Source organism: Nicotiana tomentosiformis, chromosome 3 (genome assembly GCF_000390325.3).
Source record: "Nicotiana tomentosiformis chromosome 3, ASM39032v3, whole genome shotgun sequence".
Lineage (NCBI taxonomy): Eukaryota > Viridiplantae > Streptophyta > Magnoliopsida > Solanales > Solanaceae > Nicotiana > Nicotiana tomentosiformis.
This window is the reverse complement of record NC_090814.1, coordinates 10,325,434-10,343,647: the sequence shown is the minus strand read 5'-3', so window position 1 is coordinate 10,343,647 and position 18,214 is coordinate 10,325,434. Positions and strand designations below refer to the sequence as shown.

Here is an 18,214-nt window from a genome sequence, read left to right as displayed (position 1 = left end):
TAGATTTTTTTTTTATAGGAATAGAATTTGTGGTGGAATGAATAAAAATTAATGCAAAATCGATTATAATATAGTAATAAGCATGAACTGCAAAATCCTATAATACTCTTGAATAAATTTATAATATAATTTCATACATAGAAAGCAAAAAATAAAAAGAGTAGATTAATTAAAAGGTAGCGGTTGAATTTACTTTTTGTGGTAGTAATTTATTTTTTTAATATGTTGAAAATTATTCTTATGGTATTTCTAATATCTTAAAGAAATAGAACAAATTACATTTTGCTCGTGAGCAAAAAGAAGGCTTCTTCTGTCAATTGAATGATATGATTAAGAACTTATATTGGGATAGAGTTTCTTTTTTTATTTTTGAGTTAGCTAAATAGAATCAACAATTATCATTTTTAGAAATTTATAATTTTTTACCTTTTCTTTTAAGGAGAATAGTCTGAAAGACACCTTTACTTGTTCGATTTGGACATCCTGGTCCCTCTACTTCACAAGGTCTCAATCAGACCCTTGAACTTAATCAAAAACTAAGTTTTAAACACCTCTAACATGCTGACATAGGGGACATGTCATATCCACGTCATATAATTTTATACCACATCATTATTAATTTTTTTATTAAAATTCCAAATATATCCCCTTTTTCTCCAAAGCAGTGATTTAAATTTAAAAATATTATTTTGAATAAGATTTTAACAAATGAAAATGTGGGTCCCTTGCTATTAACTTATTTCAATTTTTTTATGAAATCTCACATCTCAATGCAAAAAATTTCAACCGAAAACCCCAATTCATCTTCTTCTAAATTTCTGTCACCATCTCCGACAAGTTTGCCGGCAGAAGTCTCCTTTTTCTTTTTTGCACTTTTCATTTCTCTCACTCTCTCTTTATCTTACATATTTTTAGAATTCGTTCTTATCCAATTTCTCAAGTCCTAGTCTTAATCAATCTGAAAAAATTCTCATCTTTTGGACTCTTTGTCAGAGAAGGATTCTCAACTCTCAAGTGGTAATGATTTTTGGGTTAGAAGTTAAATCATTACTATCTTGAGCTTTCTTGCTAATTTCACCAGGACCGCTGAACATCACAGGTGTTCAACAACTTCAGTCCAACGACCCAAATAAGAATATAATCACAATTTTAGCTCAATGATTTAAAACTCCAGATCTCGAACTCATACACTCCAACACAATTCAAATTTCTAGATTTAAGGTTTAATTTCAAATGAATTTTGATGTGTTTAACTTTGCTTAACCCAATCCCCCCAAAAGTAAAAATTCATCATCTCATTTGACAGTGATTTATGGAGGGATGAGATTCTGGTGGTGGTGTAAGAGAAAGACGAGGTAGTGGTGGCAGAGGTAATGGAGAAGGGCAGCGCCAATGGCGGGTGGAAGAAGGAGAGAGGAGGTGACAGGGTTGAAAGGGTCCTTGTTTTATCATTTTCTTTAATTTTTTATTTTATTTTTGGGTTTTTAATTTTTTTCTTAATCAAAATCGCCCCTCCACGCTTTCAATGTACGTGCATCCTACGCTCTTTGTCCACCTCAACTTCTCGGTCAACGGCCAGAGTTATTTAAAAGATCTGCTTTGATAAGTTAAATATGTGAAAATATGTGAAATATAGGGATCGGGATGTTAAAACGATGCAAGTACACGTATGTATTAGGCTATTCAGTCTTTATTTTATAACTCAAATCATAATAATATAAAATTTATGTAATCTTTAAAATATTATATTTATTGAGATAGGGTAGCGGGTACTCTAACACTACTAACATTAAGCGAAGGAAAGGAGAATTTTAAGAAAAAGAATTTCTTTTTAAAGATCTTTTTCCCCTTAATCAAGCCCTAAATCCAGGGATTCCAAATCCCTTTAGAATTCCAAAGTGAAAAGGATATATAAGTGAAGTCCCAAAGAACTGGACGAAGTATAAGAAACTGTGGAATTTATTAGGGATTTTTGTAACGCTCTTTCTCCTCTGCGTTTGCATGGGATCGATTGCTTGTGAAGATGAAGGTTCGTCTGTAGTCTCTACATATTCTGTTTCTTAGTGTTCCAATGTGCTTTAGCCCACTCTTTTGGTTGAAATGAGTAGTACCGACGTATTGTACCCACTTTAAACAATTCATACACAATTCGCTTAATGCTGGATATATATGTGTGTGTGTGTGTGTGTGTGTAGGGTTTGCTGTTAGTGTGTGCGATTATCTTTGCGTCTATTTGTCAAACAAGGCTCTGGCCTCTGACATGTTTATTCTATTTCTTGTGGTTTTCTATGCTTATAAAAGTCTGTATTTTTATACTTTTCTTGTTTGTAATTGTCAAATGGAACTCTAACATTGCTTGACTGGCTTATTTTGTTGAATTGTGTGTCTTATTTCATGGGTGAAAATAGTTTTTTTATTTTATTTTTTGGCGGTGGTGCGTCTTGCTTGTTCTAATACTATGTTGAATTAGGCGACCGTCTCATTTAAAAGCTGCTCTTATTTATTCTAGCATATTTTGTCTAATGTAGTTATGGAACTAACATTATACTTGACTAGTTTTACCCTATATTTATCTAAAATGGAGAAGAATTGCAATAAAGTTTATCCTTTTTTGTTTGATATGCAATATGGGCAGAAGCGATCGTCGGAGTTAGAGAGGCTTCGCCAACACACTATAAGTTGAAAATTGAGTCTTTCTCCCTTCTCTCAGAGAGCGGCATTGAAAATTTTGAATCAAATGAATTTGAGGCTTGTGGTTATAAATGGTAAGACTCCTTTGCCAACCCTCACTAATGCATTATTGAAAAAGTTTAACTTGATTTGAAATAGTCAAACAAATTGTTTAGTTTGAAACAGGAAAGCCTCGACATATGCAACAAGAAAAAGGAAAGCTAATTAAAAAAGTGTAGCCAGTTGATCTGCATTAAAGTCTGTCCTAAATGATCTGAATTATATTGTTGAATGGATTTGATACAGGAAAATGATCATTTATCCCGATGGGAACGGACATGAAAATGGAAGTGAACATATTTCAGTTTCCTTGGCCATTTCAGGGACAAGTTCCCTAGCTGCTGGTTGGGAGGTCACTGCTATATTTACCTTCTTTCTGTACAATCAACTCTGTGACAATTATCTTACAGTGCGAGGTACAATATTAGTGTGTATATAATCTTGTGTCCTTTCTTAGCATATACATCTTTCTCATTGAACGAAGTTACGAAATAAATTAGATTGATACCACGTGAAATCTTCGGTTTTCCCCCTTCCTCTCCCTATCCCACCCTTTCCCCGAAAAATGAATTAATACTTTCTACTCGAGTTCCATCATGGACTATATACATTCCAAGACAACAAAAAAAGAGGTGTTCTAGTGAAACAGAAGCAATGATGTTGAGCCAAGAGCACCTTCATTCCTTTGTGCTTTCATAGCATGTACATTTCTCTCTAGGTTTCTCTTCTAAGATTTTTATGTTATATGGTTGTTATCTTGAAATAACTTTGATGATAGGCTGAGTGACAGAAAACACTGAGTAGTAATCTTTTTCAATAATTGGCTCAACTGTTATGCTACAATGCCTTGATTTAGGAAAAATGCGGCGCTTTCAATCTGTCAAGTCAGAATGGGGACTTCCCAAATTTCTTGCTCATAAAGCATTCAAAGAGGCCTCTAACGGATACCTTATCGATGACAAGTGTATCTTTGGAGCAGAGGTATTTGTTGTCCAAAGGCAAGCAATTGGTGAATGCTTGTCTGTCGAAAAATCTAATGACAAATTTAAGCGCGAGTGGAAGATTTGTAATTTCTCAAACCTAGGGATAGATTGGTTATCTGAAGAATTTACTGTGGGAGATCACAAATGGTACTTCCTTCTTCTCCTTGGTGTATTATTGTTTGTCGTGTATATTGTTTCTTTCAGTATCACTGATTTTGAACTTATTCTTTGCTGAATCCTTATGTTTCTTGTGCAGGAAAATCTGGTTATATCCAAAAGGCAATGAAAAAAACAGAGGATGTAATATCTCGATATTTTTAGTTTCTGTTGACTCCAAAGACTTTGATCACCATCGAAAAGTGAAGGCAAATTACAGCTTTTGCATCAAAGATCAGATAGGTGGTGGATGTAATAAGCGATTATCTAGTAAGACAATTCCACCAACTTTCATTCTAATGGTGATAGTATTTATTTGTTACCTAGTTAACTTTTTATGTTTAAGGTCAATCTTGAGCTCCTCTTTTGCATGGAATTTCTTTTTGTGAAATCATTAGTTTCTATTTGGAGGGGAGCTTTGGGCGTAACTAGTAAAGTTGTTGTCATGTGACCAAAAGGTTACGGGGGCCGTGGAAACAACATCTTGCAGAAATGCAGGACAATGTTGCATATAATAGACCTTTGTGGTCCGGCCCTTCCTCGAACCTCGCGCACTGAGGGAGCTTATTGTACCGACCTGCTCTTTTATTTGTATCTATTTGTTCTCACTAACAAATTTTCTAATGGAATTATTTCTAAATCAATACCACTATAATTCAACAACTAGTTGTTTTTCAAATATTATAGGAGCAGTTTTTTAAATAGATATCGATGAGCTAAATTAATGTTTAGTATTGAAATGAAATAAATGCATTCCCTTTGAAAATTTCCTCACTTTATATGTATATCAGTATATGGATACCAACAAAATATAGCCATTCTTGATTTTCTATGTACTAGTTTTAGGATACGCGTATTGCGCGTGCACCTAAATAAATATTTGACGTGCAATATATTGTCGAGTGTTTCAAAAGTTTTTCTAGAATTTGATTTGATGTCAAATATTATAATGATGGTAGGTATTAAAATATTTATTTCTATTATGGTATTTATTGAATGTGCATTTTACATTTTTGGTCGTAAAAGTTAAATATAGATGGAGTATTTGATTTAAAGGGTGCATTTATTATTTTTGTTCATAAATTCTAAATACAAACATTCATATTAGGATATACTAACTTGTTTAACCCCGAGGTGTATTCTTTAGATTTAATCTTGGTTTTAAAGTGGACTCCACAATCTTTATTCTAAACCAAACTAAAGTAATATAAAACAAATGATAAAGTACTATAGACAAACATACCAAACCTAATCGATTAAAAAGTAAATTAATTGTGAGATAAATAAGGAAAGATTTATTTAAGTAATATCTTACTCTATTTTGCATTCCTAAATATTAGGAGTTCTTACATAGTTCAAATAAGAAAAGAACTTATCAATCAAATTTTAGTTAATTTTAAAATCCTAAATATTAGAAAAATAAATAATTACGATTTTGTCCATTGTGAAATTTATGTTTAAAGTAAAAAAGACGAATGACATTTCGTTAAGGGGTTTTGTGCTTTTAAAATAGTATAGATATTTGATGCTTGTGGTTTTAATGAGCTTTTATGTTATATATACACGATATTCTACAATTTTCCCCCCTCCCCCTCTTGTGCCCTTTTTTTTTTTTTTGTGCTTTAGCTTATGTATGCCTGACCACAGTCCCGCCTTCTTTGGCCTGTGGTAGTTTGTTGTAGATCCTAAATAATGCGCCATGTTTAAATCTTTAGTTGTACTAGAATTATTTCTTTGTTACACCACTAATTATAATCTTATCTTTGCACATTAGCTTAAGCTCATTTAGAGCTGGAAATTTGTCTTCAAAATCATTTATTGCTATTTCTGTAACTACTCTCACACCGAACTTAAGATAAAAGCCACTATGATTTAGTAGCTAATATATCTTTCCACTATATTGAATCTTGTTTTATAAATATATGGCGACATACACTGAATTACATGCCCTTGGTTTAGGAGTCAAATAGATAGGTGCACTTTGTGTTAAAAAGTTTATTAAATATTATATAAATATTGAATTTAGAACTCAATTATAAGTACTTGAAGTCTAGTTCTAAAATTAACAACTCATAAAATTAAAATCTTGGTTTCACCTCTGCGTACTACTGTACAAATATAAAATATAGGAGTTGCTTGACTTCCACAAACATGTTTTTTTCAACTTCGGCTTCAATTTTTTATTTTAGTTTTTGCCTTCAACTCAATGTTATCCAAATGTTTGGCCAGTGGCGGACGCACGTGGTGGTGGCAAGCGAGTTCAGTTGAACTCGCTTTATCAAAAAATAATATTATGTATATATATAAATTAACATTAAAGCTGCGTAAATTTTGTATAAATATTTTATTTGAACCCACTTGACAAGTACTATTTTACGACTAAAGTTATGTACTTCTAAGATTGAACTCACTTACATAAAATTTTGGATCTGCCACTGTATTTGGCTACTATATTTTTTAATTAACTTACATTATTCGGTAAATGTCCATCTTTGTTCCCATCTATCAAGTCGACAAACTGTAAGCTACAGTTTTCAGTCTCAATTGAACGTGGATATTTGTCCCAGTCACTTAGTTGCATTTACAACTTCAACATGGATTTGACTCGTTATTAGGAGTGTCAGTGATCGTCTAAAAACTGATGCAACCGGCCAATTCGAACCTTACCAACCCGATTGTTAGGTTATTTTTAATATAATTTTAAAAAGAAATTCAAAAACTATCAAATTGAACTGACTGAATTTGTAAGCGTATACGGTCGAAATCGGGCATGTCGGATTTCGAAGGTACGAGGAGCTGCCACTAGAGCGAGCTCGTAATAAACCGGGTTAGCTCAATGGCAGAGTATGAAGTATGAAGATCGAAGTGCTCGTCGAAGATCGAGACCGAGCATGACTGACTTCGAGTAGGGCATAATAACGGAATGGCGAGATATTAGTAACCGACCGAAGATCTCGGCGAAAATTCCGGAACAGATCGAATCAAGCGGTTATTGACGCCAATCATGGGATTTGTTTCCGTTATTAGAATTGTACCTTATTTAGGATTCCTCTACTATATAAAGAGGGACCCCATTCATTTGTGGGGGGCATTGATTCACTGTTAAAGATATATAAAAACGTTGTTCTTTATTTTACTTACTCTCTATTACTGTTCATCATTGTTGATCCTCTGTTCTTTATTGTTCTTCCTACTCAACCTCGAGACCATCTCGAATCGAGGTCGAAAGCGCTGCTAGAACACTGGTTTGATCTATTTTCTTATTCAGATTATCTATTCAATTCCTTGTTTGTCAGTTGGTATTGGATTAAATCATGTATCCTTAAAATCACTAAATAAGTTTAATTGTTACTCGAATTTTAGGGCAAACAGTTTGGCGCTCACCGTGAGGCTAAGGATAATAGTGATTATTCAGTACTGGTTTTGGTAAAACACACTATTTTACGCTTTGTTGAGTGTCTTTGCTTTCAGGTTAAAACATGTCAAACTCACAAAACGCATCCACACACGATAACAATAGCCTCGGATTCTACGATAAAAATGAAAATGTGATTGCTCCAGGAATCGAGGTGCCACAGGCTAATCTCGGGGCAGCACCGGTTGCCAACCCAATCGATGTCAGTTCGCACGTTGCTCTAAACGCCAACCTAGGCGCAGATCTCAATGAGAGTGTACGCAGAGAAGGTCGATCTAGTGGCCAAGGAACACAAGGCAGAGGAGATGAAGGAGTCAGTCTCTAATTGATATTCGAGATGCTTCAGGCTCAGCAAGCCGCTATTTCTCAGTTACAAAATCAACATAGGGCTCCGAATAGGGTCGAGTCGTAAAATACTTGCCGTACCGAGCCAGTACCGGAAAGGTCGAATGGTAACGAATCGGAGACTAATCCTGCGGTAATGAAAATGCTTGAGGAGCTCACCAAAAAAATTGAATCAGGGGAGAAGAGAATCGAAGCCAACGATAAAAAAGTGGAGACATACAACTCTCGAGTTGATCAGATACCAGGGGCACCGCCAATCTTGAGAGGGATGGATTCGAAGAAGTTTGTACAAAAGTCGTTTCCTCTAAGCGCGGCTCCGAAGCCTATTCTAAAGAAGTTTCGTATGCCAGACATACCCAAATACAATGGGACTACCGATCCCAACGAGCATGTTACTTCATATACATGCTCCATCAAGGGTAACGATTTAGGGGATGATGAAATCGAATCCGTGCTGTTAAAAAAATTCGGAGAGACCCTTTCGAAGGGAACAATGATTTGGTATCACAACCTGCCACCAAATTCCATCGATTCGTTTGCCATGCTAGCAGATTCTTTCGTAAAGGTACATATCGGATCCATAAAGGTCGCAACGAGGAAATCGGACCTTTTCAAGGTTAGACAAAGGGATAATGAAATGCTAAGGGAGTTCGTGTCCCGATTTCAAATGGAACGCATGGAGTTGCCACTGGTCACAGATGATTGGGCCGTTCAAGTTTTCACCCAAGGATTGAGCGAACGGAGTTCGATAGCATCAAGATAGTTGAAATAAAATTTGATCGAGTATCCAGCTATAACTTGGGCAGTTGTACACAATCGATATCAATCGAAGATCAGGGTCGAGGACGACTAATTAGGAGCCCCTTCTGGTTCAGTATATCCAAATAGGTCGACAGTTAAAAACCAGAGGGACGTCGATAGGGAGCCAAGGTCGAACAGGGACCGATATCAACCATATATCGCAGATCGAAGGAACAATGGTTCAGGACGCAATTCCGCCCAGAACGATCGAAGAAGTGATCGAGGACAAAATTCTCGGGGACTTATGAGCAAAAGTGGTTTCGACAAGTATGCCGATCCCACAGAGGCACCTCGGTTATCAGAAAATAATTTTAGCATCAATGCATCGGCCATTGTTTCGGCAATCGGAAGGATCAGAGATACTAGGTGGCCCAAACCCATACAAACCGATCCTTCCCAAAGAAACTCGAATTTGATGTGCAAGTATCATGGCACGCATGGTCACAAGACCGAGGATTGCAGGCAATTAAGGGAGGAGGTAGCCCATTTATTCAATGAGGACCACCTTCGAGAGTTTCTCAGCGATCGAGCTAATAATTATTTCAGAGAAAGGGACGCCAATAGGAAAAATAAACAGGAGGAATCCCAACATATCATTCATATGATCGTCGGTGGGGTCGACATCCCACAGGGACCCATACTCAAACGCACAAATCGAGAAATGTGCTTTCGGGGTTGGTTCGGGTAAGTTCCTCGGCTTCATGGTATCAAATCGGGGGATCGAGATCAACCCCGATAAAATTAAGGCCATCGAAGATATTACCGTTGTGGATAGTATAAAAGTAGTACAAAGGCTAACTGGACGGATAACTGCCTTAGGGCGATTCATTTCGAGGTAATCGGATCGAAGCCACAGATTTTTCTCTTTACTCAAAAAGAAGAGCTATTTCGCCTGGACCCCGGAATGCCAATAGGCATTGGAAGAGTTGAAGCTATACTTATCGAGCCCACCACTGCTTCACACTCCAAAGGCAGATGAGAAACTTTAGTACTTGGCAGTATCAGAAATCGCGGTAAGTGGTGTCCTAGTTCGGGAAGAGCAAGGTACACAATTTTCCGTTTATTATGTAAGTCGAACCTTAGGAGAAGTAGAAACTAGACATCCACACTTAGAAAAATTGGCGTTTGCACTAATAAGCGCCTCTAGAAAGTTAAGACCATACTTTCAATGTCACCCTGTATGCGTATTAACCACTTACCTACTTCGTAATATTTTGCACAAACCTGAACTGTCGGGTCGATTGGCCAAATGGGTTGTCGAACTCAGTGGGTATGACATCGAATATCAACTCCGGACGGCCATCAAGTCTCAAATTTTAGTGGATTTCATGGCCGATTTCACGCCAATCCTCGTACCCGAAGTTGAAAAGGAACTCTTGTTGAAATTGGGTACGTCATCGGGGGTATGGACCCTTTTCACGGATGGTGCTTCAAATGTGAAGGGGTTCGGGCTAGGCATCGTTTTGAAGCCGCCCACGGATAGCACTATTATACAATCTATCAAAACTTCTAGATTGACTAACAATGAGGCCGAGTACGAGGCCATGATTGCAGGTCTCAAGATAGCTAAAAGCCTGGGGAAGAAGTCATTGAAGCTAAGTGTGACTCTTTATTGGTGGTGAACCAAGTAAATAAAACTTTCGAAGTTCGAGAGGATAGAATGCAAAGGTATTTGGACAAGCTGCATGTAACTTTGCACCGTTTCAAGGAATGGACTTTACAGCATGTACCTCGAGAACAAAACAGTGAGGCCGATGCACTTGCAAACTTGGGGTCGTAGGTCGAGGAAGATGAGATTAGCTTGGGGACTGTCATTCAACTCTCGAGATCCGTGATCGAGGAAGGTCATGCCGAGGTAAACTCTACAAGCTTAACATGGGATTAGAGGAATAAATATATTGAATACTTGAAGAATGGAAAGTTCCTATCGGACCCTAAGGAGTCGAGGACCTTACGAACCAAAGTTGCTCGATTCACATTGGGTAAAGATAGAACGTTATACAGAAGAACATTCGATGGACCATTGGCAGTGTGCTTAGGACCGGGAGGCACCAATTATGTTTTACGAGAGGTTCATGAAGGCACTTGTTTGAATCACTCCGGCACCGAATCATTAGTTCACAAAATCATTAGAGCAGGATACTACTGGGATAGCATGGAAAAGGATACTAAGGAGTTTGTTCGAAAATGTGATAAATGTCAAAGGTTTGCACCGATGATCCATCAGCCCGGAGAACAACTTCATTCAGTCATATCCTCATGGCCATTCATGAAATAGGGGGTAGATATCGTCGGACCCCTTCCATCGGCCCCACGTAAATCTAAGTTCATTTTATTTATGACTGACTATTTTTTTAAATGGATTGAAGCGCAGGCGTTCGAGAAAGTAAGAGAAAAAGAGGTTATAGGCTTCATCTGGGATCACATCGTGTGTCGATTCGGGATACCCGCAGAAATAGTATGCGACAATGGTAAGCAATTTATCGGCAGTAAAGTGATGAAATTTCTCGAAGATCATAAAATAAAAAATATATTGTCAACACCGTATCACCCTAGTGGGAACGGACAGGCCGAATCGACGAACAAGACTATCATCCAAAACCTGAAGAAAAGATTGAACGAAGCTAAAGGAAAATGGAGAGAAATTTTGCCCGAAGTCCTTTGGGCGTATCGAATAACATCGAAGCCCAGTACAGGGGCAACTCCGTTTTCCTTAGTGTATGGCTCTGAAGCCTTAATTCCAGTCGAAGTCAGAGAACCCAGCGTAAGGTTTCGACATGCATCGGAGGAATCAAACCACGAGGCTATGAATACTAGCCTCGAACTATTAGATGAAAAATGAGAAGCGACACTTGTTCGAATGGATGCACAAAAGCAACGAATCGAAAGGTACTATAATGGAAGAACCAACCTTCGCCACTTCAGGGTCGGGAACTTAGTCCTAAGGAAGGTCACCATCAACACTTGAGATCTTAATGAAGGGAAGCTCGGCCCGAATTGGGAAGGACCCTATCAAGTCCTCGATATAATCGGAAAAGGCTCTTATAAACTCGGAATGATGGATAGCGAACCATTACCAAACAACTGGAACATATCATTTCTCAAACGATATAATTGTTGAGGTATGACTTTCTCCCTTCTTTCGTCTATATATATTCGATGCTAACTCATTGCAGGAGTTCGACCAAAGACATCGAGACCTCAGGTTTTAAAGTACGCATTACACTCTTTTTCCCTTAGATCGGTTTTTATCCCAACTGGGTTTTTCCGGCGAGATTTTTAACGAGGCAACAATTATGTGCTACCTGAGTATAATTTAATAGTATCCAAGGCTTCTTTGAAATCAACCTCGAATACTGGAGGGCATCACTCTCGGATGATGTATTCTCGAGAATAGTACTTCATGTCAAAAGGCCTCGATAGAGAAGCTTTGTAATGGACCAAACGGTCAAGTGAATCGTGTCCATATAAATTAGTCGATCCCCGGTGGCAAAACATGTATACATGTATAAACTATTCAAAGAAGCACTCTCTCTTCATTTAAACACTTTGTATCTCAAAGAAAATTATCTACTTTACAAACTTCATGCTTATGATATTACGAGAAACGGCTCAAGAGCCAAAGTGCAAGTGTACTCTCGGGACTACCATCGATGATAGGCGTATTCGAGTGTATATTCACAAATTCATAAGACCTCAAAAAGGCACCCCTCGATCTATAGGCCAAGGCCACCATTCTCGGAGACTGACATTTCAAACAAGTTCGAAATGTTATTGGGAAATAAGCCCAAGGCTACGGCCAAAATAAAGGCTATGGCCAAACTAAATGCTACAGCCTAAATAACGCGGCTCGGAGATGTCCGAATTCCACAATAATGATAGGCCTTCAAATTCTCTGAAAAACCGGTTAAAAAAAGGCTATCCTCGGCAAACAATCAAAAGGGCTTCGATAAAATCAGCCCTCGAAAAATCTTAAGAGGTTTCAAATTATCTTTAACACAAACGTGCTAAGGCACAAAAAGCAGAATGGTTTCAACCGACATCGGACTTTGTCTTATAAGCCGAAAGGGGGAAATAATAGTCGTCTTTTAGAGGCCATATGGGCCCAACCTAAAAGAGCCTAAGGGCCAATACATTTAGAGTTCGAGACTTTGTTCTCACTCAACTCGGACCTAAGGGTTCCACTATTCCAAGTTCAAATAAAGTTGACTTGAACTTAGCTCAAGGATCCGCCATAAAACCTTAAGGGGTATATTACTGTAAGTTCAAAAATTACTCATTATTTGATAAAAACCTAAGGGTTTATTCTATTTTAAGTTCGAAACATACTCGAACTTAGTTATAAAAATGGTGCAGTAGTGGCATCGATCAAGCCATCCGAAATCTCGAATATATTATTGAACTCGAGAACTCGCCCTTGCGTGCCTAAAAAACCTAAGGGTTTTGTTCTAAGTCCGAACTAGTGCTCACTTGATTACAGAGGCTACGCCAACAGAATTCTCACAAGGCAAAAGCATAAAACACATTTGAACTTAAAATTGAGAAGACATTCAAAAGAAGTTTTTCTATTATATATATTAACAGAAAAGGTTATTAACAAGAGATCGATCAAGGTCTTACAAAAAGGGAAACTAAGTTCTAACTACGGCCGGTTTCGACCTCTTCTTCGGGAACAACTTCTCCTTCAGGCCCCTCATCGGATCTGCCTCGACTGCCTTCTTCATCATCGTCTTCGTCATCGAAGGAGGCAAGCTGCCTGGCTTCGGCCTCAATCACCTTGGCTCGGGCTATCTCCTCGGAAAGGTCAAAACCTCGAGTATGGATTTCCTCGAGGGTTTCCCTCTGGGATTGACACTTGACCGAGTCGATAATCTATTGCTCTCGGTCAGAAGCCTCCCTTACCTGCATTTGAGTCTCAACATTGGCCCGGTACATGGAAATGGACTTGTACGCCATGACTTTTGTCTTCTCGATCTCCGCCTTGGCCTCAGCAAGCCCGGTTTCGAGTTCCTTGATCCTCTTGGCTTGGGCCGAACTTTTCTCTTTGACGCCCCGAAGTTGAACCTCGGCCGATGACCGTTTGGCCAAGGAAGTTTCTTTTTCTACATCTAGGCGGTCCATATTATCCATCCACCGATCACAATCGGCCTTGACCTGATCGACTTCTCCCCGAAGCAGCTCGATCCTTTTAACCTTTTGCTGTAGTTGAGATAACGAAGTATTAGCTTCCACTGTTGGGTCGAGTCCATACTCTATCAAAAGGATGCTCACTTGCTTATCTAGCTCGGCCTCTTCCTCACGAGCCTTGGCCAAATTCGCTTGAAGGTCCTTTATAATCTCGTCTTTTTGGCCACAAAGAAGCTTCAGAGCGTTCCTCTCCTCCGAGACCTTTTGGAGCTTGGTTTCACACTGGTTGAGGTCAGCTCGAAGCTTGGCGAAGGCCTACACAAAAAAGGAAAACACAAGTCAGATTTAGAAGAAAAAAAAAGAGTGAAGAAAAGAAGTGCAGTAAACAGATTCCTACCCGAGATAAGAGTCGTTGGGCCTCTTCTAAAAGAATCGAAGCGTCACTGATATCAGAGGCATCATCGACTCCAGTAAAGCAGTCCCAAAAGGGATCCCCTACACTAGAGCCTCTGCCTATATCAGGGGTCTTCAATTCTCGAGCTTCCCTTAGCGCCTCCCCATAGAAAGTCGGAAGAGAAGGCAAGTGACTTGCTATCATGGTCCCGAGCAAGTCGCTCGGGACGCTTTGATCGATCTTCGGGGTCTCAGAACTGAACCCGTCCGGTGTATTTGTAGATTGCCGAGAAACGATCTCGACCTCTGGTAATTCGGGATCCCTACCCGATTACTTTTCGGAAGCCTCCTCGACATGAGGCTTTATTTTAATAGCCGCCATCGGCTCGGAAGGTTTGGAGACTTCGACGGTTGTCCTAGGTCAGACCGTCAGTGCCGAGGCATTTTCCTCTTCTTACTCTTCTTCGTCTCTCAATTTTTGGACCGAGTCCATCGTGAGAGCGATCATTTTTCTCCTCACCCTTCGAGGTTTGGGCTTGGGGTCCTCGGATTACGAGGCAGTTTTCCTCTTTTTGTCTTCCTCTGGCTTTGGAAACGGGGACTTGGTTTCTTCCTCGCCACTTGAAGGCCTCAAAATAACATCCTTGGTCAGGCCTGTATTAAAGAAAATTAGTGACGAATGAAGTATAAAAAATGTTTCAAAACATGAAAAGGAGATCCTTACCGTAATTATTGGCCTCCCATCTGCCCTTTGCCAAATCACTCCATGCGCGTTCGGCAGAAGTGGAAGTCGAGGCTAACTTCCGAACCCAATCTTCGAGGTCTGGTACCGCTTGAGGCATCCAAGGAGCAGCTGCATGTCGAAAGGAGATATTAGGCGAAGTCGAAGAAGGTACGAAGAACAAAGTTTAAAAGATCACTTGCGATTGAAGTTCCACTCTTTAGGGAACATCATCTTCTCTTCCGGGATAATGTCACGAGTCCTCACCCGTACAAAACGGCTCATCCAACCCCGATCCTTGTCCTCGTTGATGCTCGAGATCAAGGCCCCAGCGTTGGAGCCTGATCAGTCCTCGATAGATTCGAGGCCGGTACAACCGCATGAGTGATTTAGAGTAAACTCTAGCCCCCCGGCCTTGCTAGAGAAGAAGCGCAACATGATTACTATGCGCCATAGAGATGGGTGAATTTGGCCGAGGGTGACCTGATATCTTTTACAAAGATCAATAATCACTGGGTCGAGAGGACCTAATATGAAGGGATAAGTGTAAATACTTAGGAACCCCTCCACATAAGTGGTGATGCTCTCTTCAGGAGCAGGAATTTGCACCACTACCTCAGGACCCCAGTTGCATTCCCTCTTCACGTCCTCGAGGTGGCTCTTTGTTATTGAGCACATGTACATCGACACATGCTCACATCGGCCCGGAATCGATGAAGGGTTTTCGACCTTGAAATCAGATTTTAGAGTACATGGGCCGGGAACATACTCGTGGGGAAGCGGCTCCATCGGCGCCTTACCGCCGGACGGCCAGGAAGAGGAAGTTTTCTCCTTCTGCGGTACAGTCTTTGAGGTTTTTGCCATTTCTATAAGTAAAGAAAAGTGAAGGAAGATGAAAAACTGATGGTTTTAGTGCTAATGAAGATGGCTCTCAGGCGGCGAAAAGGAGGAGACGAAAAGAGTGAGAAGACTTAGAGGTTTGATTAAAGCAAAAGTACAGTTTGATTCAATGAAGGAACGGGTATTTATAGGCTCATGACGACGGTTCGGTGGTACTAGTGGTCGACCACTAACTGACAGGCATTAATGATTTGGGGAACTGAACCGACGAGACATTTCGATCATATCCATCACTTACGTCATGATGATCAGAGTTTCGGAAAATCAAGGCTCAAAACGTTTCTTATCATTTTATTCTAAGAAACGCGGGGACTATCTGTATACGGTCGAAATTGGGCATGTCAGATTTCGAAGGCACGAGGAGCTGCCTCGAGAGCGAGCTCGTAATAGACCGGGCTCGGGCTCAATGTCAGAGTATGGACCATGAAGATCGACGTGCTCGCCGAAGATCGAGACCGAGCATGACTGACTACGAGTAGGGCATAATAACGGAATGGCGAGATATTAGCAACCGACCGAAGATCTCGGCGAAAATCCCGGAACAGATCGAATCAAGCGGTTATTGACGCCAATCATGAGATTTGTTTCCGTTATTAGAATTGTACCTTATTTAGGATTCCTCTACTATATAAAGAGGGACCCCATTCGTTTGTGGGGGGCATTGATTCACTGTTAAAGATATACAAAAGTGTTATTCTTTATTTTACTTACTCTCCATTACTGTTCATCATTGTTGATCCTCTGTTCTTTATTGTTCTTCTGACTCAACCTCGAGACCATCTCGAATCGAGGTCGAAAGCGCTGCTAGAACACTGGTTTGATCTATTTTCTTATTCAGATTATCTATTCAATTCCTTGTTTGTCAATTGGTATTAGATTAAATCAAGTATCCTTAAAATCACTAAATAAGTTTAATTGTTACTCGAATTTTAGGGTAAACCGTAAGCATAAAATATATTTTGTATATCAAGTTCGAAAAAATATAGAAGCATTAAAATCTTTTACCATGAACCTTGGGCTTTGGGATGCAAGATATGAGTCTTTGAAAAATATCACCACATATACATTGAGCTTTGTTTTAACATATATAATCTAAGCTAGTCATAATTAACAGATTGGGGATGTCTTTGTAACTCAATTACAGCCTATCATCATTTCCATAGAATGCTAGTGTATATATTTAATTACATAACAATCTTATTGAATATTCTTATTTAGGAGTTTTATTTGCAATATATATCTTTTAAAAAATATTCTCTCTATTTCAATAAAAGATGTGAATAATTTTTTTTTTTTTGGACTGAAGAAGCCTTATAGAAACCTCACCACAAGTTTTTTACAACCGGGGGGGGGGGACGGGGGGAGGGGGTTACAAGATGTTAGGTAACACCACAACTCAAGGGAGATGAACCAAAATTCCAGTGCAATATGCCTAGATTAAAAATAGTTGTTCAAGAAAGTAGTAACTCAAGACAGCTAAAAGTACATGGCAACAGTGTTTTGGCAAAACTGAAAAATTAAGATCTTGGTTTCTCTTTCTTCTCCTTGAAGAGAGCCAAGAGAGATACACCAGATACCTTCACCACCTTGAATCTGACACCAGGAATATCTCCCACGGCATGGCCTTTTCGACCAAATCCAGCAATCAATACCTCATCATTTTCTTCAAAGATGTGAATAATATTTTCATGTAGGTGATAAAATGTTTATTCTTTTTCTTAGAACTTCATAAAATTTAATACTATATAAGAACTTTATTTATTTTTAAAAATTTATTTTTAAACTACTTCACTTTAAATTATTTTAAATACATTTAATACACATACATACATACATACATATATACATACATACATATATACATAACAGGGGCGGCCCGATAAATTTTGTGGCCTAAAGCCAAACTTTATAAGGGGCCTTAATTTCTTTAAAAAGAGTTATTATTTTTTATTTGAATTTTATTTTTCTAACTTTTTTTAGATGCAAAGTTATTAATAATTTTCTTATAACCAATTTCTCCTAATAAGTCTTTCTCAATTGATATTATATCTAATCCATTTAACATCTCTTGGGGCATTGTTGATATTTGGTAAGATTTTATCAATTTTAATTTTGAAAAACTTCTTTTCGATGAAGTAACGGTAACATGAGTTATTAACAATATTCTATAAGCAATATAGGCATTTGGAAAAATATCAAATCTTTTTATTTGATTAAGCATATCAATTAAACTGTTATTTTCTACTTGTACTATTTTTTAGCACTATTTATTCAAAAATAAATCTAAACCATCAATATCAGATTGATTGTTATACTTAGGAACATTCAAGATTAAGGTAATATTTTTTCAAATTTTCTATCTAGGTTTTTTTCCGCTAAATAGAAAAATCAAAAATATATTCATATGCTTCGAATTGTTCAAATCTATTTTGAAGTGAAAAATAACCTAGTCTATTATTTATAAAAAGTAATCAACTCTAAAGGACTCTTCGAGAGATTTTGAGATTTCATTATCAATATTCTCATCAAATTATTTCTTCCTATATATCACATTCCTATATATCACAATGCAATTTTCTTGGCAGAGATCATAACAGTTGCAAATTCTTCTTCTCTATATTTGTTAAAAAAATAAATCAAACT

General features: G+C 38.3%; 2 protein-coding genes across 6 annotated transcripts; one reads left to right on the top strand and one right to left on the bottom strand.

Moving 5' to 3' along the window:
• The first annotated feature begins 779 nt into the window (after positions 1-779).
• LOC104091269 (uncharacterized) lies at positions 780-4,532 on the top strand. 5 transcript variants are annotated; one of them, XM_009596563.4, is made up of 6 exons: positions 780-1,099; positions 1,307-1,419; positions 2,636-2,765; positions 2,977-3,146; positions 3,587-3,860; positions 3,970-4,532. In XM_009596563.4, exons 2-6 carry the CDS (start codon positions 1,374-1,376, stop codon positions 4,256-4,258), a joined length of 909 nt encoding a protein of 302 aa, XP_009594858.1. In that variant the 5' UTR covers positions 780-1,099; positions 1,307-1,373; the 3' UTR covers positions 4,259-4,532. The 5 variants fall into 5 exon arrangements, with proteins under 5 accessions (XP_009594858.1, XP_018624619.1, XP_009594886.1 ...); XM_018769103.3 differs by having other exon boundaries at positions 1,307-2,029; XM_009596591.4 differs by lacking the exon at positions 1,307-1,419.
• Positions 4,533-13,068: 8,536 nt separating this feature from the next.
• Positions 13,069-14,155, bottom strand: LOC138907354 (kinesin-like protein KIN-14N). Its single transcript, XM_070197952.1, has 3 exons — positions 13,955-14,155; positions 13,333-13,872; positions 13,069-13,272 (listed from the first exon to the last, which is right to left on the bottom strand). Exons 1-3 carry the CDS (start codon positions 14,153-14,155, stop codon positions 13,069-13,071), a joined length of 945 nt encoding a protein of 314 aa, XP_070054053.1.
• Positions 14,156-18,214: the final 4,059 nt, after the last annotated feature.

Excerpts from the sequence above, each read along its gene's own strand:
- LOC138907354 (XM_070197952.1), bottom strand. The coding sequence starts at position 14,155 with ATGATAGCAAGTCACTTGCCTTCTCTTCCGACTTTCTATGGGGAGGCG. Across the intron at positions 13,873-13,954 it reads CCCAACGACTCTTATCTCGG|GCCTTCGCCAAGCTTCGAGC; the intron begins GTAGGAATCTGT and ends TTTTTTGTGTAG. Across the intron at positions 13,273-13,332 it reads ATGTTGAGACTCAAATGCAG|AGGGAAACCCTCGAGGAAAT; the intron begins GTAAGGGAGGCT and ends TGTCAATCCCAG.
- LOC104091269 (XM_009596563.4), top strand. The coding sequence starts at position 1,374 with ATGGAGAAGGGCAGCGCCAATGGCGGGTGGAAGAAGGAGAGAGGAG. Across the intron at positions 2,766-2,976 it reads GAGGCTTGTGGTTATAAATG|GAAAATGATCATTTATCCCG; the intron begins GTAAGACTCCTT and ends GATTTGATACAG. Across the intron at positions 3,861-3,969 it reads ACTGTGGGAGATCACAAATG|GAAAATCTGGTTATATCCAA; the intron begins GTACTTCCTTCT and ends TTTCTTGTGCAG.